We start from the raw sequence: 26286 nt of genomic DNA on the forward strand, positions 1-26286 counted from the left end.
TATCTATATATACGCGACAAAACCCTATTCATAGTCCTAAAATATATCTTCTAGAAGCCAAAGCACGATTCCGATTATGTCATATGCATGTGTATACGAAATCCTCTCTCTGTGAAAAATTCGGCGAACTTTTATGTATCTATTCGATTCCGTAAGTGCATGAAATCTTACACAACATACAACACGGGATTCTATGTGAAGACATTACAACTTGCTTCATGGAACACTCGGGACAAGCTCCGTTTTATCATGAGTTTCAGACCAAATCAGCTACAAATCCAGACCACAAAAAATATTCTGGAAAATTTATGATGCATCTTTTCCAATTTCATCGCTTCAGAAAGCTTTTAAGAACAGAGGAATCTGCCTTCCTATCACGAATATTAACATTTCCAAACCCTAATATCGCTTCCACGACTAATGAAATAATTTTATCGTTGAAAGTTTCAGAACTCCTCTTCCATTGAGAGCGGTGCTGGGTATGGCATGCCAGATATGAGATAGCCTCAGTGGCCACAGAGTACTGTAGATCAATAGGTAAACGTTACAAGTACAGGAAGCAATGACGGTTTACCATTACGCTTCCTGGCAAGCACGTGCTAATATATCCCTATGCAAGAACATAGCCTGGTTTGTTTAACACATGGCTAAATAAACACCAAATAAAACAGTGTATTGCCCTCGTGAACTACTGTAATAAGAACTCATGGTCTTCTGATAACTGGGGTACGTTCGTGGTTAGGATTCGATTTGATAGGGTTTTCATTCATAGTTCCACATACTTATTCTGTTTCATTCGCAGGCCAACTGCACATAAAGTTTTATCACAGATCACGAATGTAATACCAACAGAATTATTTTGTTACAGGAGCATGTAGGCTTCGTGCCACTCATTTCACACGATTCTAATAATGCTAGATTTCCCGTGTTAGGGTGTTTATAGTAGAATGCCTGTTTCGGTTAATATTGTTGTGTTTCATCAATTAATATTCAATATGTCGTTGTACGCAGGTTTATAGATGACATGTCTGTATATGATGGTATAACTAAATTGCATTTCACGAATCTAAATCATATCGTGTTACATAATTGACACTCATATGTTGTAGAAACACAGTGTGGCATGTCCTGCATGTCATGCTAGTCTATTGTCACGTGGGTCATGAGCGCTATTGCTATGGATACTTTGAGTAGTTATGAAGCATATACTTGTACAGTTTACAAACTGTTTTCTATATGTCGTGTTTAAAGGTTTGAGTGAGTGAGTATGGTTTTACGCCGCTTTTAGCAATATTCCAGAAATATCACGGCGGGGGACACCAAAAATATCTTCACACATTGTACCCATGTCGGGAATCGAACCCGAGTCTTCGGCGTGACGAGCGAAAGCTTTAACCACCAGGCTACCCGACCGCCCCTTCTAGGTTTGAACTGCATAATAACTTGATGAATAAGTATTAAGGTATATTTAAACTTGAATAATGTATAAATCAGTTCATTTTCGGAATGTTGGCCCGGAATGTTTAAACTGCAGTATGTATCAGGAAACATCAACCAATAACTTTGTTATGATCAGGATTCATTCTTGTTTGAGACAAAACCTTGCAAGATGTACCGTGTAAGTCAAACCTTTGGATAGATGAAAAACAATACGTTCTAAATAATCCTTAAGAAGTAGACTTCAGTTTGGAGTCTGGTCTGTTATGACAGTTCAATGCACATGTATTGAGTTATATAAAAAATAACACGCACATGCTTTTCATTGGAGAGGCTAAACCACCACATTACAAAAGTTCAAACAATTCATTTAATCTGATGTAACCATGTTGAATTGCGCGTTCCATCATTATGTACAAAAATATTTTTGACAACCTTTAGATTTAGATTTATTGTCGGTCGAACAAGTAGACCCAGAACACTTATGTACCGTTTGTCTTCTTCATGTGAAAGACACATATCGACTTTCAGAATTTCATAACTGGTTGCCGTGAATTTCGACAGTTGGTGGCGTGGCCATTGCTACTCTGACACACGTACTTTCCGAAAGATAAGAGAAAATGCTGCCCGTCAAAATACCTGAATAACAAAGTCCTCATGCACTGTGCTTCGTGTAGCAACCTTATTGCACACTGAAAACTAGAGAACACTGGCTGATATGCAGATGACGATGATCTTAACATTTGCCAAGATGGTCCTCGTGTCTGTAGGTAGTTCAAAATATGCGTTTCTTTATTGTCCAGAGACACTTTCCAGATGTGTCCCCAGACTTAGTATATTGTGTGAATATGATCTGATGGCCACATCTGCTCCACGGTATAAATTACATGTTGATCCAGTCATCTGCTCGTTTAACGTCTCAATCGCATGACAAGGCGACACTATTTCCTGTTTGAGTATATCCATTAAGCGTTGTCTCTTCATCCATCAGTTGTTCAGTCCTTGTCCTCGAAATTATCTGATATACTGTACTTTCGAGATTTACATAAACCGAAAACTAACTGGACATATTTCGTACGCGGAATTAATTGAACATTATGAATTCAAAACATGTTCTGTAACTTTAGTTTTCTTTGAAATCTGTGTCCATGACGTCATTATATAATCTAAATATAAAGAGGTGAACTTGCAAGTGATTGCAATATTCAATCTTATATTGATAATCATTCTGAGCATTCAGTGCATTGTATACAACCCAATGCATCCAATCGTTCTACTGGGTGCACACATTACGTTTAGAATATGCCGCATTACTCTGGTTTTTGATGCATGATGCACGAGTGAAAGTGAGTACAATGTAATTACGTTTCAGTAGAAAACGCCTCGGTTTCATTCCACTACACTCCAACAATCGGGTTCTTATTGAGGACACCTAATATTAATCAACATTCGATTTTGATATGAGGGCCTCACACACTTTCATTCTTAAACAATCAAACTTGTATAACCTGCAGCATGTAATTAATCTTACATGAATTCTGCGATCACATTTAGAGTAAATATGCTTATGTAGCTCGAACAATTCCCCTCAAGAAATGAAGAAGGACATGTATGTTCTGTCCGTTTTTAATAATACTGTACAAAATGTCCCACCGGTACATTATATCATCTTTCCAACAGAAAGTAGACGGAAATAATACCTATTGCATATCCACGGTGATGTAGAATGTCAGGTTAACGTCAAAATCATAGATCCACCGAGCAGTAAGAAAAATACTGTTTATCTTCTCCAGACCAATCGTGAATGCCATAGTTGCATCTCTTCGTTTTCTTTATAAGACCATCAACGTCTTCCAATGAAATATTCCGGCCCCTGAGGATAGTCCTGAACGTGATGACATGGTATGTTCACTTTATTTGATTAGTCTGCCAAACGGATGAATGTCTCATTCTATCCATGTCCACGACTGTAGAGGAAGGTTACACCAAGCCATGTCCATCATGCATTCCAAGCCGACAACAAAGGGCCATAACTGTGTTATTACGTCTAAATATAGCTAAAATTGAGATAGCCTGCCGCTCCGACACGGTATATAACAAAGGCACAGACAAAACTCATCCTTTTTTACTCGTCCTGGCGTCCTTTTCATGATGGCGAATTAACATTAATAATGGTTCCTCCATTACCTTCATGCGAGGATGGCGTGTAATTCCCTCCAAGGATGAAGAGTTGCCTAAATGAAGGCACTGATTGGCATTTAACTTGCTTTCGTCTAGATTTTGTCTTCATTCATTTTGTAATGTGGCCTAAGGCTAAGGTTCTTGGAACGAAATTGTATTTTTCAGAGGTTGGCTAAATACTTTACAGGTAAAAATAAAAATTGACAATGGTTAGTCATTAAGAAAGAGTGGCAGTTCACAAATAGAGTTTAGAATGGACTTAATTTGATTCGGGGGTTATTTTAGTTCTGATTGTTTTTCGGACTTCAAATTGCCCTTCTAACCAGGCCATCAACACACGAAACGAAGTTATGGAAAGGTGGCATTCTTTGATAGCCTAATGACATTATATTGTTCCAAGTTTATCGCGTTCGCCGCCGTAAAACGTTCAATTAAAAAAATGTCACAATGTTGTTATCTGTCTGTAATTAGGAATCATGGGGTTGTGCTCACATTCGTTGTTGTGGGTTTTTTTCAGTGGAAGAAAGGTGGGAGATGGGTGGTAGATTTCCACAACGGAGTCTTTTAGTCGTCGAGAGCCTTTTAGCAATTTATTAAAAAGCAATTACAGGGATCTTTCTTTAAACTTGAAGCGATAATGGAAAAACCGTTTCGTCGACAACTTTCATCATTCGTTTTGACATTCAAACTACACTGAAGCCTCAACACATTGAGCAGCATAACGATCTCAAATATGTAGGTTATGAAAGGTATGTCTCGCACTTGTTTTTTCTGTAACCCATTTTCCTATAACCTTGGACGTCTATATCCATTACTTATAGAGTACTTTACAATGTCATAAAATAACTGGTTTATTGACGTCCTAGTTGTTGGTTTAGTCATGGCTAGGTATTGTGATAAATCACCGAGAAACAGGCATTCCATTCACAAGTGCTCCTTGAAACAGTGAGCTCGGTGGATGCTGTTACTCATTTCTGAAAAATGTAAATTTTGACTTTGCCATGATACATAGCACAAGTTCCGTGTCTGGACAAACGTGTAGAGAACATATCAGCGACGCGCAGTCTTTAATGAATACCAACACAAACAAGAAGTCCACGTGTAGCTCTACATTGCCTGTAAAACCCATGTTATTTCTTTATTGAGACCACCGCTAGAACAATTTCCTTCTTGAGGGCATGTGGAGACTGGCGCAGTACACGGAAGAGATGTATACATTGTGCATCCTCACAAGATGAGGCATCAGTGCTTTATCAACTATAAGAGGTGACAGACGGAGGCATGTAGAGTGTTGAAAGATGCCAGACCTTCTTGTGATTGTATAAAAAGATGTAAAGAAATGTGGTAAGCTTACCTGAAGTTGCTACAGGGATGTATCACCCAATTTCCGACCTTCCTATGTCGCATCTTCTCTTTCAACAGAGCGTTCTTATTTCCAAACAGCTTCATTGCGAGTTTATTGTCCGACGGTTGAAAGAAAGTTAATATCTGATCCTTTAGAAAAGTTGTTGGACTGGATTTACTGTCCCCGGCGTTACTGTCTGTGGAATTAGGGAGTAATTCCTCCTTTGGTGTCCCATACAGACTAGTTTCGTCGCCAAGAAACTGCACTTTGTTCTCATTTTTGTAGTTGATCTCCGGACTCAAGTAATCACTATACACAGAGTCATCGTCCGAATCTAGAGTGATGGTTATGGAAGGGTTTGTATTGTTAGGTTGTTGCAAACAAGGCATAGTCGCTTCTGGCTTTTCTTTTTCTGGTTCTGCCTTTGACCCGACATTGAGTCTTTTCAGTTTCAAACTTGGCACGCGGCGTGAGGGCCTAGGTGGCGTGCCGTGTGCGATTGGATGGGGCCCCGAGCGATGAGCACTCCCATTGGCCGGCTTGCAGTACTTGACGGAATCGGAGCGGACCAGTTTAGGGGAGGCCATGTGCGCTACCCTCTCTGCGGCAGCAGCTGCCACACTGGACGAGGAGTCCTTCCGCCTCTTCTCAGAACCCTGCCTCGGGGGATAGTCTGTGGGCGAATTGCTCGATCTCCGCACCAAGGGAGAGGAACGAGGGGTGACGAGTTTGGGTGAGTCCTCCAGCGAACTGTTGCTACCGTCCATGTCCCTCTCTCTGTGCAGCCTCTCCCTCTTCTCGTCCCGGTCCCGACCCCTCCCCGGGCTGGCGTCCGCCCGGAGGGGGTCGGACGGCGGGGTCCTGGGACCAGACATCTGGTCCACAGACGTGCCTCGGTGGATGTTCCTGTCAACAGAAAGGGAATCGATATAAGAAGCTCATCCAATTTGACCAAATATTGTTCGACGATACGCGGATGAAGGTAACACTTGGACAGACCACCTAATTACAACACACGTAGCCAGTATGGTTGTCGTGCTGGGTTGGATTTCATAGAACAATTGACGAATTTCTCAGACTGAAATAGTGCAGTCCACTAGGTGAGAAGACCACATACCACCTCACTGTGGAACAGAATAACACAATCGACCAGCTATGGGAAATCAATATGGGACTAGAGAAACGCAGTCTATAGCTTTACATATCGCGAAGCTCTTGTGATCATTGACTCTGGTCTAGTCAGATTCAGTGCCCCCAACGTCTGCGTCTTATCAGACAACCTAAGTAGGATATAAACAGATTTATGTACACTTTGCTATTTGAATCATACATCTTTAAAATAAAAAAATCTCGTCAGAATTTTAGTATTCCCACCACACTGGTGAATCGCAATACCTCAGACTTTTCTGCAAGGAGCAAAACACAGTTCGACATTTCAACACTATTCTGGTTAGTTATTACGAAAAATGCAATGTCTCAAAACATTGAAAGATCATTAGAGACAATAATGCTCAACATACTATAATGTGCTTTCAAACAATACATTTATGAATTGATACCATTCGGTATAACGGGTCTTCCTGATTAAAAATGGCACCTCATAGCTTATAACCATAACATATTATTGTGGATGAATATGAATATATATGAATATTAAAAAGAAATGCATCCTAAATTAAATGAATTCCAGTAACTAACTACCTGTCCGCAATACGCTAGTGCAGTACAATACACATCTAACGTTCTAACGTCGGAAAATATCGAACTGAGATGAAGACCAAAGTAACCATGTCTACCTTCAGTGATCAGGTTCTGCTGTCGTCTATGTATGTCTCTATCACGTTGTTGAAAACGTTAGTAAAATGGTTCAGGAAATATTTTAATCATATATATACTGGTTAGGTCTGAGCGGAAACCTTCAGGCTATGGAGACCTATACGTTTGTTCCCTTAGAATGTACCGAAGGCAACTTGTGTTCAGATAATCAGCTGGAATGTTTACCTCTTTACTGACCTTTAAGAGGGTTATACATCGTGCAATAATTGATACGCACTATCCGAAGCCATTTAACCTGACCTTAGTGAAGTGGAACACGGCTTCTGTGAACGGTCGTCCATTTCATTTTGAAATGCACTCAAGTGCAAGGAGAAGTACTTTGATTCCAACGAGAACCGTATGTGCATACAATGTGTACTCGTTGCACGTTGTTTAGGTTTGCTTCAGTCTGTGTATGGTATTAATTATGGCTGTTTGTGCTCATTTGATTTGATTTATGAAATGTGAAAGAAGCATTGATATGGACGTTTGTTAAATGCAGACACAGTAAACACGTCTGTAGGCCTTACTTGACGTGTTTATTCTTTGATTTCTTAAAATTATACGTACGTGAGCTACATCTATTCTGCTATTTGAAAGTGAGCATTTGTGAAGATGAAGTATAATGTTATTTATTTAAAATGAATCACATACATGTAGTGCATTCTCCTTAGCAAGGGCCGTCCCGCGAATACATTACATATTAATTCAATTATCTCTTTCCTATGAAAATCTTAATTTCCAGAATGCGTTTGTAAATATGTGCCGCAAAAAGCAAATTCATTCATTTTCAAAGATAAGATGTCTAAGATACCCATCAGGAGCTGTGTACTATGCGAAGGTTTTTTTTCATTTTTAAACGTTTAAATTTAAATTGTATTTTCAAATATCAAATTATTCCTAGAAGGATTCTTTGGGTGCTGACAGTTCATTTTTTTTTTTTTATTTATAATATATATAATAATTTCAGATACTGAGAGGTATAGTTATATTTGACCCGCAGTTTGGTTCAACGTATTAGTTTTCACCTGTAACGTGTATATGTAATTAAACTCCATATAATCTGATCCCAAAACTTCGACGTCATCCACAAACAGTGACGTCGCAAGCCGCTACAGAAAACACAGCGAATGTGTCTCGTGATGTATGACATTCAGACAGTGCAAATTCATTTTACGGTCTATCAATAGATATCTATATCTATTCCCAGCTGCTACCTGTGCTGAGGATGTCCCTTGTTAAAAGACTAGCCCTAGGAATAGGGACAAACAGACAGATTATGACATGGTTATTGTGAAACGTTTGTAATAACCAAGCAAACATAACATATGCATACTGTCGCTTACCACATGCCAACCGAAATACCTTTACTATTTTGCTTCGAGTACCATATGAAGTATTATCAAGTGGTCTTCAGGAGATAAAGTGATGCAAAAAAACAACATTTGTTCCACTGATTGAATATTTCAAAACAAATGCCTTACAGTAAACAAATGTGAGTGACGGCTCTCTAACTGATTAAACCGCAGAGCGTATCGGTATGCGATCTCTGATTAAACCTGTTATCTTGAATAATCATCTTTATATCAAGACCGCCTCCGTGGTCTAGAGGTAGAGCGTCCGCCCGGAGAGCGGAAGGTCCGTTAAAAGATAGTACTTGTTGTTACCCTGTCTGACGCTGGTCGGCTCGGAGTCAGTATACTGTGTCTGAGTAGGGTATTCATGTTAAACTGCGGCACGGTATCTCAGTGGGCTAGCACTATAAATCGGCATCAGTCCGGACTAGAACAAGCAGCCACACACATACACACGTGCATGTATGTCTCTATATAAGTGAAATACTCTTGGACGCGACGTTAAACCCCATTTCACTTCACCTCACCTGACCAATCCTGATCGTAAGTGATGTTAAACCCCATTTCACCTCACCTCACCTTTTTTATCTATTTTTCTCATTGCTGTTCTTCAATTTGACGTGAAAATAATCTTTACATTAGTACACAGCTGAATTGAAAAAGACAGATATCCATTTTGGTGATGACATTATACAGTTCGCTTAATAGTTGTTCGGGTTTCATGTAATTGTTCGGTTGCCATCGGTTGTTTGATCACAAATCAGAAAGCGACGTCATATTAAAGTTCAAGACGAATGAGAGTTTATCGAAACTTACCAATTTACATTATAACACCAACATTTTCTCATTACAAATTGCACATGTCTCAGAGGATCCACAGACGACACCCCCTGATATTAGATGTGAATAAAAGCAAGAAAAAACATTCCATAATCACAATAAATCTGGACCAAAAGCAGAGTCTACAGTACGATTCCGACTCCATCATATATATATTTGTCTGTGAATCACAATCAAATAGAGATGATACCAGGTGTTCGCGAAAAGGTGAACATACCCTGCCTCATTGGTGGCACTGACAGAAACACATGCAAAGGCAAGTGAACTGTTCACCGGATAAAATACGGGAAAATGTGGTAAAAGTCAAGCAGACATCATCTTGGACACTGATGCGTCAAATTTGGAAACGTACTCCACATGTCTACCATAAAACCGTTTGAAGAACACACAGAGACAACCATGCAGAACAGTGCTAAACATTATATCTGAACTCTGAGGTGTCTATTCTATTCTGCAATTGCAAAATATACTCCATATACTATATACTCTATTGCCATATATGTCTAGAACCAGACAAGTGAAATATGAACTTGTCAGATATCACAATATGCAATAGTGTCTTGTATCCACTAGCATATTGCATTTACCTACGAGGGTTGTGACGAGCCGGGCTATTGTACAGCATGTAGTTCAACACAAAAATAGACGGCCATAATCAGTGGTATTATTGTTCATATTATGGTATAAAAAAGATAGAGGGGACCGTATCCTAAGACTTAAGATGTTTTCTGCAACCGGTGCCCTGTTTGAATTGAGAAGATGTATGTGTATGAAGGGTAGCCATAAGCTGTCAGACTATTTTGCACAATGAACTTGGGAGGCTGTGTTAACGGTGTGTTAAGGTTAGAGTGATTGTGACGGCCAAATGACACAAGAACAGTTCCTCGTTAAGGATTGTGGAAGGCCATTCTTGACGTTATATGACTAGCATATTTAAGAAATAAATGATGAGTATGTGCTGTAACACTCCCGTACCGGACCGTGTGGTACTATGTGCTGGAATGATAAGGCGTGGCGTGGTTGCAAATTCCTCCAGATAATACAAAGTATTTATGAGGGCAATGCTCTGGATTCTATGTTTACATATCTAACCATACACGTATTGTCAGTGGTCGTAGGGCGTTCGGCATTGGGAACAGTATCCCAACAAAAACATAACAGTCGTGCAACAGTTGCTACTCTGTGTAAGGGTCCCGACACAGGCTACGACTGTCATAAGTCCATGGTAAAGAAGTAGTCAGATGGCTGCCATAGCCTTGTGGAACGATCCCTCCAAAAGTTGCTTTGTGATATCGTTAAGTTACAATTGCATGATCACAATGCCTTCCAGACCAGTGTGTGACGTAATCGGTTACCATGACGTCACAATCAAACAACATCCCTCATCCATCTGCCAATAAGCTGGTTGGCTGTACTGGGTACACACAAGACACTGGTTATTTCAGAAATAAACGAGTAGGAGTTGATTATGGTACAAATCACTGCAGGGAGAATAAACCATGAAGGGGCGGAGCGACCACGAGTCGTTCATTTCTTATAAAAGATATCCACATTACGTACAGGCTCTTTGAGGATGGTGATGAAATGTACAAGCTTTAATAATATCTACCAGTATTTTAATAATGATGATTCCCTAGTTAGAATCCGACCTCGGCAATGTCGCACAAGTCCATTTTATGAACAGGTGGGTATTTCCCGCATATTCTCACGTCTATTACCTGTACCTTTTCTCCCAATGACGATTGTCATATCTCTCCCACTTTTGGGCGCGATCCTTCGGCCATCGCATTTATCTGCGTGCCCCAGCTACATCTTTGGGAACATCTCACTAAACACTCCCCTCTCAAAAATAACTTCATCCAATAGACGATGTCATCAAGTTTCGAGCGCATGTTCGAATCCCCAGAAATGACGTCATGATAGAACAACCGTTCTTCATTGTTCTTTGCAATTTATTGACTAGCTATCACATATTATCTTTTACAAACTGAATAAGTTTGGAGAATTATTTTGAATGATAAATATAATACCATCCTCTTGTCTTTGATACATGTATGAAATATAATTTCAAACTATTATCGACACGTGTTGATATATTCCATACACAAAATCACTAGAGGGTGAGACTATATATAGGCGACGGTGGTAGTGGTATAATACTGAAATAAAGGTGGTGATATTAATAACAATTCATACTTCATATACTATATTAGGGATAAGAAAAGAAGATCAGGTGAGATATGGTGCACACGAATCAACGAAACACATACCGTATCAACGATACACATCAACTAATACACATCCATCAACTCATTTATCCATACATCCACAGTCCATCCAATGTCTCTCTTGCTTTCTGAATCGAACATATTCTGCGTTGCATTACATTTGTCTGAACAAAAGTGTAAATGGCGAATACCTGACTTTCAAATCCTTATAACAAGATCGATGAAGGATGTATTGATAAACGTGTTCAACTGTGGGGGCAGTTGATGTGCCCTGCCTCCAAACACCCTAACGGGTCATCACTCTCCCAAGCGTTTAAGAGAAACTAAATATGCGAGCCTGTGTGTTAGAAGTCAATCAGATCAATACCATCGAGAAACAATTAAGAAACCTTAAAGCATATTTCCATAGAACGACAAGCATTATTCTAGGAACCAATTATGGTAACAGCACACCTTTAAAGTGCTAAAGGACAAAAGCTCCGATGACATCATTTTATAGCCACACGATGTTGGCTTTATTCTGTTCATCAGGACGCGTTGCACAGTGTATCTGTCCCCGACCTCTCTTCACACAGAATCGACAAATAGCATGGTAGTTATGCACAGCCCCACGTTATAAAACATTTCAATCGATACATCGAGAAATCACGGTATCTCGGCTCTTCTATGACTGTCGGATCTCAAAAACGCCATGAAGCACAGAGCACATTCCCATGATGAAACACTGAAGGCGTTAAGCCAATAGTCACAGAATTAGGTTGCGCATCCCCATTATGGTCCGAGTACGGTCATGAATTAATCCTTCCCAATGAATATAGCTTAATGAGGGAACGTGTTTTAATCAGGGTGGAGGAGGAACGCATCACAGCACGACAGGTATCGTGACCAGCTGACGTGCCTCACGCGTAAGTTCAGTCAGATGTCAATGTCGTATAGTATAATGTGTATCTGCATGAATGTTGAAAATGGTTTCGTCTTGTCAGACATTGCTTTCTGTCATTGTTTCAAGCCATAGTTATTTTCGTATGTAAACAAATATCGTTATAGATTGTGATTCACTACAGGCAAACAAAACCTATTGAGGAAATGGGGCAGTTTGCTTTCTGAGACCAAATATGACACATTATGTTTAAATGTTAGAACATGCAAGATCATTTATGAACCTGAAATATTTCATTTTCAATTATCCTTACTCATAACCTTAAGTGCCTTTTTTCTATCAGTATCTGATATGAAACATAGACACTTCATTAAAAAAACATTGAAACAAATTGAAACAAATTATCCCCATACAAATATAGTCTTCTGTTAATTATCCCAGTTATGTTAAAGAATTGATCCCACCTGTGCAGTCTGTTTTGCTTTGAAGTTCACACACTGCAAATACGAATCAATTAGGCCGAGAACGATCTAAAATGCTTATCGCCTCCCATTCATATTTTACAGGTCTACTTGCCAGTGCCAGAAGAACGTGGAAGCTAAGGAAGGTCATGCGTGATACCGTTACCCAATCGAGTGGAGGACTAAAAAGCTTCCAGAACGGCATATTTTAGGCATACAACTTAACTTGACCTTGTATCTGTTTGTTTGTTTGTCGAAGAATAGCTTACTGCATGTTTATATAGTAAACAAAACCGTTTCCATTATAGTTTAGATGTCCATTATACGATTCCGACTCTATCCTAAGCATGTTTATGAACCACTATAAAATAGTGATGACACCAGGAGTTCGCGAAAGGGTGTGCGTATCGTCCGGACACGTTAGTCCGGAAATCTCGCCTTGCTGACGACTACTGGTGGTAATGCCTATTAATAATTAATTGGTCATAATTATTGCTTACACACGAATCGTCAAATCTGACATGTGTTAATCCGGCCAGTACCATCCAGATTAACAGGGTTTCATGACTCACATTCGTCTGTTTACTTTGTCCATCCGCTCTGATTGTTTTAAGCTAACTTCGGTAGGTTAGTGGGTAATGCGTTTGCTTGTTGCTGGGTTCAATTCTCAAAACTCATGGTTCAAGATTTGAAGGTCAGTTGTGGTATCTTATTTATGATAATACTTAAACCTCACTCACTCATTCACATTCCATCACCGTGTCTTCATGACAACATGGTACTGCGTTTAACCAGGATGTAGTTCAGCCTATCCTATATCATCAATATATGTGGTCATTTTAGCAATACCCAAACCACAAAAGTCGGTTGGGTTATTCTTCCATCCATCGCTCAATGTGCCGTCCAACCCCTCTCTTTCTCTCTGTTTTGACCCAACACCCGATTACTAGTATATATACCAGCCAGTCTACCTGCTGGGTGTTACTATCTTTATCTACCTACCAATTGAGTCAGTTGTTTGTTTGTTTGTTGGTTGGTTGGTTGTTTAACGCCGCACTCAGCAATATTCCAGCTATATGATGGCGGTCTGTAAATAATCGAGTCTGGAACATACAATCCAGTGATTAATATCACGAGCATCGATCCACGCAATTGGGATCGATGACATGCATCAACCAAGTCAGCGAGCCTGACCACCCGATCCAGTTAGTCGCCTTTTACGACAAGCATAGTCACCTTTTACGGCAAGCATGGGTTGCTGAAGACCCATTCTACCCCGGAATCTTCACGGGTCCAGTTGTTTGTTGTTCAATCTAGCTGATTACCTGGCTGCAAATCTGTTTTAATAGGCGGTATGTCTTATCTGAAGTCATATATTAGGATACTGTTGAAAAAATCTAAATTGTAATGAACAAGAAAGAAAACACCCATTGTAAATGGTGGCTAAAAATGAAGCAAACAGAAAATGGTTATTCCGTGGCGTATTTGCTACGGGTACCATAGTTGTTATTTTTCACCTTAACTGTGCAGTGTTTCGGAGACTGTTTTCATCGTAGTGACGTTTGTAATCCAATTGTGCTTGCGTACACTTTTTTTGGCCCATCAGATCACTTACAACTCAGTCTGGAATAAGACATTTAATACACATATAGGTGATTTAAATGTACACGCCTAAACGCCTAAAGGTCAACTATGTAGCATGTCGATGGCAATGCGATAGGCTACTTGACACACTGAACAAGCCGAAGGTGTCAGACAAATGAGAGTGAGAGAGTGTGTCGGGTTTAGTGACCACTAGAGCAGTATTTCAATTACATCACATCGTAGATGGGATAACCCAGCGTTGGGTGAGTGGGGGTGGTTTTACGCCGCTTTTAGTAAGCTTCAACGTGACGACCGAACGAGTTAACCCACAAGGCTACGCCAGCGTAAAGCAGGTCATATATGTATAGCACTTTGGTGAAATGTTTGGTTCTGAGAAAGAAAGGATCATAAAATGAGATTCGAACTCACGACCAACACATATCTTGGCACGGGTTAGAGATGCCGTTGGGCATAGAGACACAGGTGGAGTATTCGTGTTAATACATCATGTCAGCCAATAACGACAATGTAAGAGCAATTTCAAAACCACAATGGCTGCAACTTTTTTTTGCATTAATATTTCTGCAGAATGGTGTCCTGACACCTCGAAAACCCATATGACAGTTATTAAAAGAACTTCATAATGCCATTACCATCATGAACATGTCCATATTGTGTCAAGTAAAAAACAATATTTACATTTCAAACAGATACAGAGTGGCGTTGCGATGCATTATGCAATGAGAATGTTTTTTCTGTTCTGATGCATCGCTCTCCTCTCGGTTTCAAATCAATCTGTGACTGAATATGAAATAGGTTCAATACCAAAAAATATGAATAAAGACCTCGAGCTGATCAATACCTCTGGAGCAGCTATCATTTGTCAAGACCGTATAGATTTATGAATTCTCGAACCGTTTATGTAACACGGAGCTCGATGATGCAACCTTTCATAAAATCGGATCGATAATTAAAAAGTACAAGCTATTTCCGTCATCAATATCTGTGAATGGCGAACACTGTAGCACACAATTATTTAAAGCGCATTATGGCGTAGAACCCCATATAAAGCAAGATACCATTGGCCGTGAATAGGAAGAGGATTTCGCTGGGAATCAGCTTCGCCGTCATTTTCACGACGCTATTCACTGCCATATTTGCTCTCTTCAGACTCAAGCTAGTAATCGAAAGTAATCTCAGGGCGAGATTTCAAGCATAAGTGGCAACGTAAGAGTCAACATTGCCTTCTGCCTGAGTAAGGTCGGGGGGCGAATCCTTGGGGGTAGAGACTACTTGTGTGTCCCGGGGTGGGGGTTGTGACTTCGGAAGAATGGAAGGAGCGTTTTTCAACTGGCATCATTCTTTGTAAACGATCTTTAGCCATGTTAACTTAAACTCTACCTCAAGGCATCGAAAAGGCAATAAATTTTAAACATCCACCATGTAGCTTGTCTGTATTTACTTCAATGGGATAACGACTATGATGAAACCACAGATTGAACAATTACATGTAAACTGGATTCTGAAATGAGGTCTGGAATTAGATTATGTTGGCATTGCTTCAACTGACCAGCTCAGAGCAGCTGGTAGCAGAGTTGAAGACCAATACTGAGACTTGCCAGATTTGCCACACTACAAGCGGGCGGGGATGCAGGCAATTGCCTTAAACCAAGACTACACCGATTTATTAACAGACTCACCTTTGTTGCGTGTGCAAGGCTAGTGATATGATAATATCCTCCCGTGAACGTCCATTGTTATGTGTGTGAAGGTTAGCAATACACCAAAATACAACTAGGATCCACAAAAAGGCATTCCTTGGGGAATTCTCCTGTACCCCTGTAAGATACTTGGACGTAATCACCAGCCAAGAAAGACCGTAGACAGACCCGCGCTGTCGATCGTAGGAATTGCAATGCAGAGGGCGTTTTCACTAGCGCGGGCACTAAGGCGGCGTGATGTTCAGAGAGCGTCTCGGATGGAAGGACCATGGCCACTACTTCCCCATACAACGCTGATCCCGTCAGCTTTTTCCGAGTGATAGCACTGCCGGATCAGACCTATGCGCCATGTTTTATCCTACTGTTTTCTTTCCATTTCTTGCGAGTCGGCCTTGCGCCTTGAGACTATCACGTGGATAGAATCTGCCATTGATTATCAGCAAGCTCATCAAGTCAACACAGTGTTATCAAACTCTTACAACCTTCCCACGCTGTTCCGATACTTTTTACGTTGATCCTGTATTGCTGAGGTTGCCTGGGATCCGTACCCGTGGCTTTACGTGAATCATTACCTAAGTAATGACCGCTAGTTTCCCTGTACTACTCTTCTGTTGACGGCGTTGATCGATCTCAACCAATGCTAATTCTCATTGCCTTCTCACAGTCAGTGAGTTTGTCTGATCCCTAGTCTGCCTACACCCACCTTACTTCCTGTATCCCTCGTCGTGTATATATCTCCACACATTTGTCCAATACCAGAATCTTCGCACAACCATAAATATAATACACGGGGCACTATGCTATGTAAATATGCCTACCGCCATAACAGTTCATTACAGACCGCCTCTCAGAAAACATGGAATAATACGATAAACAAATTTTCAAAGTGGCACCCCAAAGGCGACGGGGAGAGTAACCGCCCCTAGCAGAGGAGAGGTAAATAGGGCTAATAGTGGTTGTGTACTTCTCTGTTTCATTGGCACCGTTGGTTGCTGCCAATCGAAGAATTTGGTTCCAAATCGGGCGTTAATGAGATATTTGAATGCACAGCGAGCCTTCGATAGCCTAGTGTGTTATGGCGGGCAATAATGAACCCTGAAGTTTGACAGATGTGTTGTTTTATATCTTCAAGCTGAGCATGAGAAAGATAAGAATACAGATATGTGCACTTAAGCCATGTTATTTCAGGACAACACTAAGGGAAGAAATAGAACAGAAGTTTTGAAGTTAATCACCTGAAGTATCCGAGATGAGATGAGACTTGTTATTGAGTGAGACAAGAACTTAGAAGTGCGCTGATGGTCTCATGTCAAAAGAAAATTACAGCTCTTAATTTTCTTTGTATCAGAGGAATGACCCGGGAATGTAAATGTATGTATGGTTCTCAATGCGATGTCATGGGAGGTCGAGGTCTCGTGGCACCTTTTTTCAAACGGCAGCCAGCTTTTTTCACCCTGTACGGTTCAAAACCAGCGGGACTTTGCGGAACATAGAAATCAATGCTACTTAATTCCGTTTGAGATGCGTTTGTGATTCATGCATTTACAACACAGATCTGCCCGTTGTCATTAATCGGAGCCAGGCAATACCTACGGGGAGGTATCCCATGCGGACTGGAAATCAGTTTCTAATTAAACTCATGTAATTGCTTTTGTAACAAACACAATCGATAGCCTGGCGTCTTGCACGATATAGACTGCACCATCAATGTCTGTTTAGGACTTCTCCCGTTTTCACAATCTTTCTTTGAGTCAGCACTTCTGAGAGACCAACGTGATGTTACAGAAAGTCATGCGGCGCCACGAACGGCACGTGATTCCAGGGGCATTTACTTAATTTCATTGGCTACAGGAACCTCGGTGGATGAGATAGAGTCTTATTGCTATGATTTGTTTCAACTTTTTGTTTTTCATTTTTTTTCAGCACTTTTTCTTAAAAGTTCATCAACATCGATCGAAATCATATAATAACGAAACAACGTGCATGTGCGTGACTGCACGAAACCTCGGATTCATCTATACTACTCCAAAGAAGTTAAAGAACACCCGATTCTTTCATATTACCATCGTTAATCCGGAAAATGAAAAAGCATTTATACATGCACTAATACACACACTAGCTTCTGTTAGGAAACGTGCATTCATTTTGTCCACGTTAAAGTCGCCATGTGGCTCAGGTGGGTCCACAAGGTCTAGGAGTGTTGTCGAATCGTAGCTGATTCATGTACATCGCATTCTAACATATATAATTATTATTATAACATTTATTATACATTAGATAGTATAACATCACATCCATTAACCAAAACTTTCCCCACCAACCTCAACGTGTCTAGCAGGGGCGGATCCAGGGATTTTGAAAGAGTTGGGGTGCACATACATATATAATACCCAAAACATCCCCTGCACCCCTCCTCTGGAATCGCCAGTGTACGTACCAAGAACCTCATTAGTCATGAAACCTGCATAACGGACAAATCTTTTCGAATATGATTTGCATAATAGTTCTTCGTTAATGTGCTTCGATAATCCGGACATTGGTTCTTCTTGAAGACCTCGCTGATGCATATACAGTCCCGATTAACGGGGTTTCAATGTACACTTTTCCTTAATTTTGGAATCGAGTGACGCGTCAAGAAATGCATTGGGTTTGATAACCGGAGCCGAGTATTATTCACTGAAAGTGGTTCCTGAGAAAGTGTAACACGGGTCAGACTTTCTGATGCATGTAATTGTATCCCAATTGCATAGATCGATGCTCATGATGTCAATCACTGGATTGGCAAGGCTCTATTGTTTACAAACCGCCGTCATATAGCTGGGCTATTGAGTGTGGCGTTTAAAAAAAAAGTTTCCGCGGTTCTAAGTTTAGGCTGGTGAGAAAAATGACATACTCCGTAACAACGTGTCGAGTGTCTTTATTGCCATCATAGACCTAAGGTACCACGCGCCTAGTCCTAATATAGAAGGCTCACTTGTGCATTGTACCCACTGTTGACTCCTTCTAAACAGCCATGAGTGGGGTGTTCAGAAGGGTCTATATACTGATAACGATCTTAGTCGTGACTCAGAATAATACATCCTCTCTTATGCATCGATTTGAAACACCGTCTCTTTCAAGTGGGAGTCGAATGCACGAGATACAGGGATCCTTTCCACAGTGATATGTAACACCCCTTCTGATTGGTTGGTGCCATCACATCGGTCGTCTCCACATCAGTGACAGTTAATGGAGAGTGCCACGGGAAATCCCTTGCAGTTGTGAGAATTCCGTGAGGCTTTGAGTGGCTAGATTGTGATCCACAAATGATTGGACGGATATGAATCAAATTAACAGCAAGCTGATAGATATTAATGCGATAGGTGTTTGTTGATAACCTTTGTAATGTTAAAGGTGGTCAGAATCGGTATCAAGGTTACTATCTCCCAACATCATTATATTGGAACTCTTCAGTGGAGGTTTCTCGCCATTGCCATTAGAGTTGTCTCCCTTCGTCAATTAACACGATAACGAGGGATTTTACTTTGCATCTAGCATTGGTTCTGAAAGGTATGAGGAAATAGCAATCAGACGAAGTATATGATAGCGTATTAATATAGTTTTGATAGAATGTGTAACCAAGTTACAAACAATACAGAAAAGGGTCGCGGTGAAACAAAACAAGCTATTTTGAAAGATCAACACTGACGAAACAGTGAGGTGAGGTGAAAATGGAGTTTAACGTCGCGTCCAAGATTATTGCACTGTACGTGTGTGTGTTTGTGTGGCTGCTTGTACTAGTCCGGACTGATACCGATTTATAGTCCCAGCTTACTGAGATACCATGTCGCAGTTTAACATGAATATCCCACTCAGACACAGTATACTGACTCCGAGCCGACCAGTCCTTGTTTTAGCCCCTGAATGCCGAGCGCCAGACAGGGTAACAACAAGTACAATCGTTTAACGTCGTTTGGTATGACGCAGCGGGGGTTCGAACCCCGGACCTTCCGCTCTCCTCGGGCGGACGCTCTACCACTAGACCACGGAGGCGGTCTACGAAACAGTGGATAGGCAGACGGATAGACACCAGGTGTCCAATGTGTTGTAGTGTGACACATACTGATAACGTACTCCCTCATGTGGTTCATATTTAGATATATGCATAAACATTGCGAGTGGCAAGAAAACAGAAAAGAAACCAACATTAGATATTTCAATTTTGTACACCACTATCCCACATAAAAAAAATCCTTATTGTGATTCTAGGGGCATATGTCACTAAATGCGTTGACCATTGAAGTGGTTACATATCCGTCTTCATAGGTTCAGGACAATTTATCAAATATGAAAGCATATTGTCATCTGAAATTAACTTAGAAAACAATATGTGTAACGCTGGACTTCATCAATAATAATATCTGTGTATGTGTAATTTTGGGGTAAGCCATTTAGGCAAGAAGAAGGCACCCAAAATGGGCACCAATTGTGTCTTGCCGATCTTGTTGTTTTTGCATATGGATCAGAATTTTTGCTCGGATTGGCAAAGAGAAAACAAGGTAATTTGGCCAAGAAGTGTAACTTATGCTTCAGGTATACCGACGATCTAATACCTTTCAATAACCATAAAAAAGCCAATTCCCTGCCACTGATTTATCCACCTGATCAAGATCAAAAGATACGAATGAGGCCGCTTCGTCTGTTTCATATTTAAAAATATACTTTTTTGCAACAAAAATCCAAATGGAGTCCAGAAAAGAGGCCATCCAGACTTGCCAACTTATTTCTAGATTAGAGTTAGGCGCCTTTTTTTATTTTATCTCTTGTGTCTGGGAGAGACGGACAATTCAATGCATAGAGATTGTTAAATGGCAGTGTATTTTATTGTTGAACAATGATTGTAACTGTGTTACATTGTTTCTGTTGAGATTCGGTAGACTCTCATTGCATTGTATATTTGGACAATGAGAATATTCTGTAATGTTCTAGTGCCGCTAGACTCGTGAGGGCACTGTGTAGAAATATCCAGTGGCTAGTTCGGCTGTATTTTAGGGGACAAAAGCCTGTTTACCATTCTCTGACACATTTGATCACACATTTTCATCTGAGAATACAAAAGCCCAGCTTTCGTGTGAAGATCCCCCCCGATATTCCCCACCTCGGTCCATCTCGGAAGCTTGACCACCGTCGCCGCTGGGTAAATATATATTATTATCACTGACTTTTGCTATCACCACTGTAATTAATTTTCTAATGCAATTATTCATTGTATACCATTTGTTGCTTGTGTGTTGGTTTCACACTAAGTTCCTTTAAGTTCAGATTTCTGGATTAACATATTGTTTCAATTTGAGAATCGACACGTAACAGAAATTGGGGGCTCGTCCGGGATCGAAATTTAATATATCACCAATATTTGTCAAAATTATTGCATAAACATTTTATTGTCTAACATTGCGTGAAGCCAATAATCACAATGGTGTTAAGTGTAGAGGAATTTCTTAGCCAACCTTCAACGAAACAAGTCTCTATGATTAAAAAGTCTGAATTGGTCGAATTGGCCAAACATTACAAACCTGACATTAAATCGGATTTGCTCCAGGCCGATGTCAAGAACATTCAGATAACTTACCTGGTTGAGGAAGAAATTTGGAATGATGATGCTTTGGCTTTGATTGAAGCAAAAATTGATGATTTGGCTTTACAGAGATTAGAAACTGAAAGAGAAATTCGGCTCAGAGAATTAGGGGCTGAGTTTGACAGATTGAGAGACGAAACAAAAAAAGAGAAAGGAACAGAAAAACTGAGATTGACATTGGAAGGTGAGAAAGAATAAGAAGAGAGGGAATTAAGCAATTAGAAACTGAAGGTGATAAAGACATTAAGCTCAAGCAAATTGTTTTACAGAATGATCTCTCTATCTACCTCAACAGGTGATGACTGTTTGGTCTTTCCAAGCAGATTAGACCTGTTCCGTCCTTCTCTGAACGTTATCGGGAGAAGTTACAGTTCTTACATTTTGAAATGGTCTCAACATCAGTTGTTGCAAAGTGTGTTCGGGGGAAAAGCTCAAGACGTTTATTCTACTTTATTGATAGGAGTTCTGAGTACCATGATGTGAAGGCTGAGGTTTTGGAAGCTTATGAATTGGTTTCTGAAGTTTATAGGCAAAAGTTTAGGTCTGCTAAGAAAATGTTCTACTTTTGTTGAGTTTGCAAGGGAGAAGGAAACTGATAGGCGGTGTACTTCAAAGAAGGTAAATGGTGATTTTGACAGTTTGAGGCAGTTTTTAGGAGAATTTTAAGCAGTGTGTGTCAAAGGACATTCGGACATATCTTGATGAGAGGATGTGGATCAGTTACACAAGGCTGCTACTTTGGCTTAGGATTATTCGCTAACTCACATGGTTAATTTTAATCAGTCAGGCTTTACACTGCCAGGAAAGGATATTTCCTCCACTCACTTTCAACCACGGTCATTCTTCCCAGAGCCTTTTGTGGTTCGGCTAATGAGGAGTTAACTGTTGTAGATCAGTCATCAAAGTCTGTTGTTGTGAGGGAGGAACCGGTATACTTACCTTTTGTTAGTAACGGTTTTGTGTCAGCTGACGGTGACAGTTCCAATTTTGCAAAACATGCCATGTATGTCAAATGGTTAGCAAACCTAATCAGAAAATCCCAACCGCAACTTTGAAACCAATTCCAGCTTTTGAAGAACCTTTCAGCGGGGTCATAAATGATTGTGTTGGTCCTTTGCCTAAAACTAAGTCAGGAAATCAGTACATGCTTTCTATCATGTGTTGGTTTGTTGTTTAACTTCGCACTCAGCAATATTTCATCTATATGACGGCGGTCTGTAAATAATCGAGTCTGGAACAGACAATCCAGTGATTAAGATCATTAGCATCGGTCCACTTAAATGTGATCAATGACATGCATCAACCAAGTCAGCGAGTCTGACCACCAGATCCCGTTAGTCGCCTCTTACGACAAGCATAGTCGCCTTTTACGACAAGCATGGGTTGCTGAAGGCTTATTCCACACCGGATCCTCACGGGTCTATGATCAAGGTTTTTCTTCACGGTAAATTACAGCTCCAGATATTGTGAAGGCTTTGGTAGAGGTCTTCACCATGGTTCGTTTGCCTCAAGTTTACTGTGAGGGTATAAGTTCAGGAGTCTCTAGGTTTTAGTCTTTTTGGCCTTGTCTGTGGCCATTGTCGTATTTTTTGGATTAGGTCCCGTCCGAAAAAATAACGAGAATCTGTACTTTACTCAGTAAGTTTTATCCTTAATATAACATTTGTTACATTTGACACCTTTCTAAATACCATTGTGTATCCAGAGGTTTCGGCCATGGGAGCCGTGCCCATTTACACCAGTCAGAGGGGTAAACAAAATACGTGATCTAGACTACCAATTGTCGGACTTTTATTTTTGTGGAAGCCTCGCTGGCTGAGTGGATTAGATCGCTGACTTTGTGTGCTGGCGATTTGGTGCCTCATTCTGGCAGTGTGGATTCGAATTCCGGACGGGACTAAAAAAAAGTACGAAAATCTGTAATTTACGCAGAAAGAGTTATTCCAAATATAACATTTGTTACATTTGACCACTTTCAAAATGACATTGTGTGTTCATTATTATCACTGATTTTTGCTATCACAACTGTATTTCGGTATTTGATACTGACCACTTTCATCATATTATATATTGCCATTAAATATTGTACTACCACTCTATTGTAAGCTGTCATTGTAATTGCTGTGCAGTAAGTTGTGTTGATTTGTAAAACTAGTTCATTTTGTAATACAGTTGTATACCATTTGTTGGTTGTTTGCTGGTTTCACACAAAGTTCTTTTACGTACAAATATCCTGGTTAACATATTGTTTGAATTTGGGAATCGACACATAACAAGATTCAAAGTGACAAAAACATCTCCACAAGACTGTTTAACAAGAAGGATGACTTCAACTTCCTAACAGTCAATCGTCCCTTCATCTCAAGCAATATTCCAGCAGCTCCTGTCATAGGCTTCTACATTTCACAACGTTTGATGTACAATCAAGCAAGCTCTTTCTACGAAGATTTCAAAGCGCGTCATACGACTTTTGCCCACAAGTTGTAATTTCAAACCATTCGTTTTGAATGTGGGCAGGATACGTCACCTTTCCGCGGACACCTTGTATAATTACTAATTGATATTTATTATAAATTATAAAATAAAGCAACAAATACTTATCCATATTCACAAGAACTCTCTGTTAAAAGCAGAGTTGTTTGTACCATTCCAACAATACGGTGGGCATGTTCTGAGTCACTGTCAAAAAATTAAAATGATGATACTATGTCTTCACGAATATATATATATATATATATATATATATATATATATATAATTCATGCGTACGTAAAAATGCATCTCATTTCGTTAGAGGCGAGTTGAGGTACTGAGAAGGACGTTTAAGAAATCTTTTTGTTGTAAAGATTCCAATAAGTACACATATCTTAGTTTCTTTGACAAAAGAAGCTCTTATTAAACAATGGATAAATGACAATGTGAATTGACACACCACTTGGGACAAAAACCAGTACAGCAATGACAAAGACAATCATCGACTTATCCCCTGTCTGGATATGTGAGTGTATGACTATCGTTACAAGTTTCAAATTATTAATAACACAAACTGTTAATCAATAGCTTTCCATTTTCTCCAGTATATTTATAAACCACCTTTTCCGTCGTTGAGGGCATGTAGTTAAACAGTTGTCCTTCAACAACAAGGACTCAACGGTGTATGAATGAGAACCATAGCATTTGTCTGGTGTTTATTGAACGATAGCATCTGTAGCTGCTGATGACGTCATAACCATAGACAAGAATGATTGGCAGAAATCGACATGTACTGTATTGATCGAAGTCAGAACCGTTATCAGTGGCTATGGGCTATTCAACCTTTGTCTTGGCCATTGATCATCGACCTTGTCAGGAGGATCTACACAACCATCAAACGTCTACAGTAACCAAATTGGTTATATATGCCAATTGAATGTCTATTAATAAGATGTCGCCCAAAGGCATATGAGATATGCTTAATAATTTTGCCGATTATATTGACTGCCATAATTTTGTAGCCAAATATAGCTCATCAAATAGGATAAAAAAATTCAGTCAAGAATATAAAGTGGATTAATCGAAGTATTTGTATTTTATTACGAATTAGTAGGTGATCTATTGAGGTATCGATGTAAAGTACTAACATTTATTTTTGTGGTTAATCTTGAGTGAGAGCGAGTGAGTGAGTGAGTGTGTATAGATTTATGCTGCTTATAATTTATCAATATTATGGCGTGTGTGACCAAGAATGCATGCGCACATTATCCCCTGTTCGAGTCTTCTCCGGGTCTTATCGAATATATAATCTATCATTTACCCAATCTATCCTATATGTAAAGGTGCGTTAACACAGACCCTTGTCTTACGTGTAATGATATCACAGATTTATCGTTTGTAATATCTGATGCTGCTGCAAATAGATATCTAGAAACATTTTAGGAATGACATGATGGTTTTGCACTCGGGTAATTACAGTTGTTTATGTGAATGTATATGACGATATCACTTACATCAAAAAGTTTTATATCATGTACATTTCTATATTATGGGTACTCGTAAGTATACACATGCATATGACAAAACAACCATGATATAATTATTCCTTTTTGTAAATGTATTCAGGGTAAAGAAGGTTAGCAGTTCGATCACCATAGTGTTGTTGTCCATGTGAAATTTCAGAAATACCAACAGAAGGAAACGGTACAGTCTGGGAGAATGACACACGGATCAGCGTAAGGATAGACTCCCTGTCTTGATGAAATCATCACCATACTGTGTACGTGTTGTTAAGGGTATGGGATTGTAAGTCAAGCCTGCTGCCATTGCAGACAGATGTTTCCATCGTGTTCTAAAATTGTCAATACCTGTTTGCAACCATATAAGTTTATCAAAGTGGGTTGCATGAATAACGCCACGTTTATATCGGTGCTTGAAATGAGAGTTAATGGAATACCTTTGTTTCTGAAGGTTGAAAGATAATTGTAACAGCTATAAGATATCTGGCATTTGTTACTAGCTTTGAAAGTGTAACGGTTCCGTCAATAACAAGTTGTTATCACTGGATATCTGACTGCTAATACCACAATGCCTACATTGTGGAATAGTTTTTTCAATTGCATACCATGAAAAGAGAGTGTGTCGCCACGGCTCCTCAAAGTCTTGTAAAATAAAGAGGATATATATATATATATATATAAATATATATATATATATATATATATATATATATATATATATATATATATATATATATACACACAATGTAGATGACCCAGGTCAGTGCTATATCAGCAATGCAGAAATATGAAGGTATATTAAACCACGTCCATCGTCATTCTTTTTGTCG

At 39.7% G+C, this 26286-nt stretch overlaps 1 protein-coding gene across 2 annotated transcripts in view; it reads right to left on the reverse strand.

Annotated features, from left to right (window-relative positions):
- Positions 1 to 26286, reverse strand: part of LOC139468968 (potassium/sodium hyperpolarization-activated cyclic nucleotide-gated channel 3-like) — a 181846-nt gene that overhangs the window by 73507 nt on the left and 82053 nt on the right. The window contains exons 1-2 of one of the 2 annotated variants that reach the window (XM_071251138.1): positions 15827 to 16027; positions 4973 to 5869 (exon numbers count right to left, since the gene is read on the reverse strand). In XM_071251138.1, coding sequence (XP_071107239.1) covers positions 4973 to 5838 — 866 coding nt within the window. In that variant the 5' untranslated portion in view covers positions 5839 to 5869; positions 15827 to 16027. Of the gene's footprint in view, positions 1 to 4972; positions 5870 to 15826; positions 16028 to 26286 lie in introns of those variants that run through there. The other variant, XM_071251199.1, reaches the window with a different exon arrangement.

This window comes from Haliotis cracherodii, unplaced genomic scaffold, assembly GCF_022045235.1.
Source record: "Haliotis cracherodii isolate W230 unplaced genomic scaffold, xgHalCrac1.p SCAF_1, whole genome shotgun sequence".
Lineage (NCBI taxonomy): Eukaryota > Metazoa > Mollusca > Gastropoda > Lepetellida > Haliotidae > Haliotis > Haliotis cracherodii.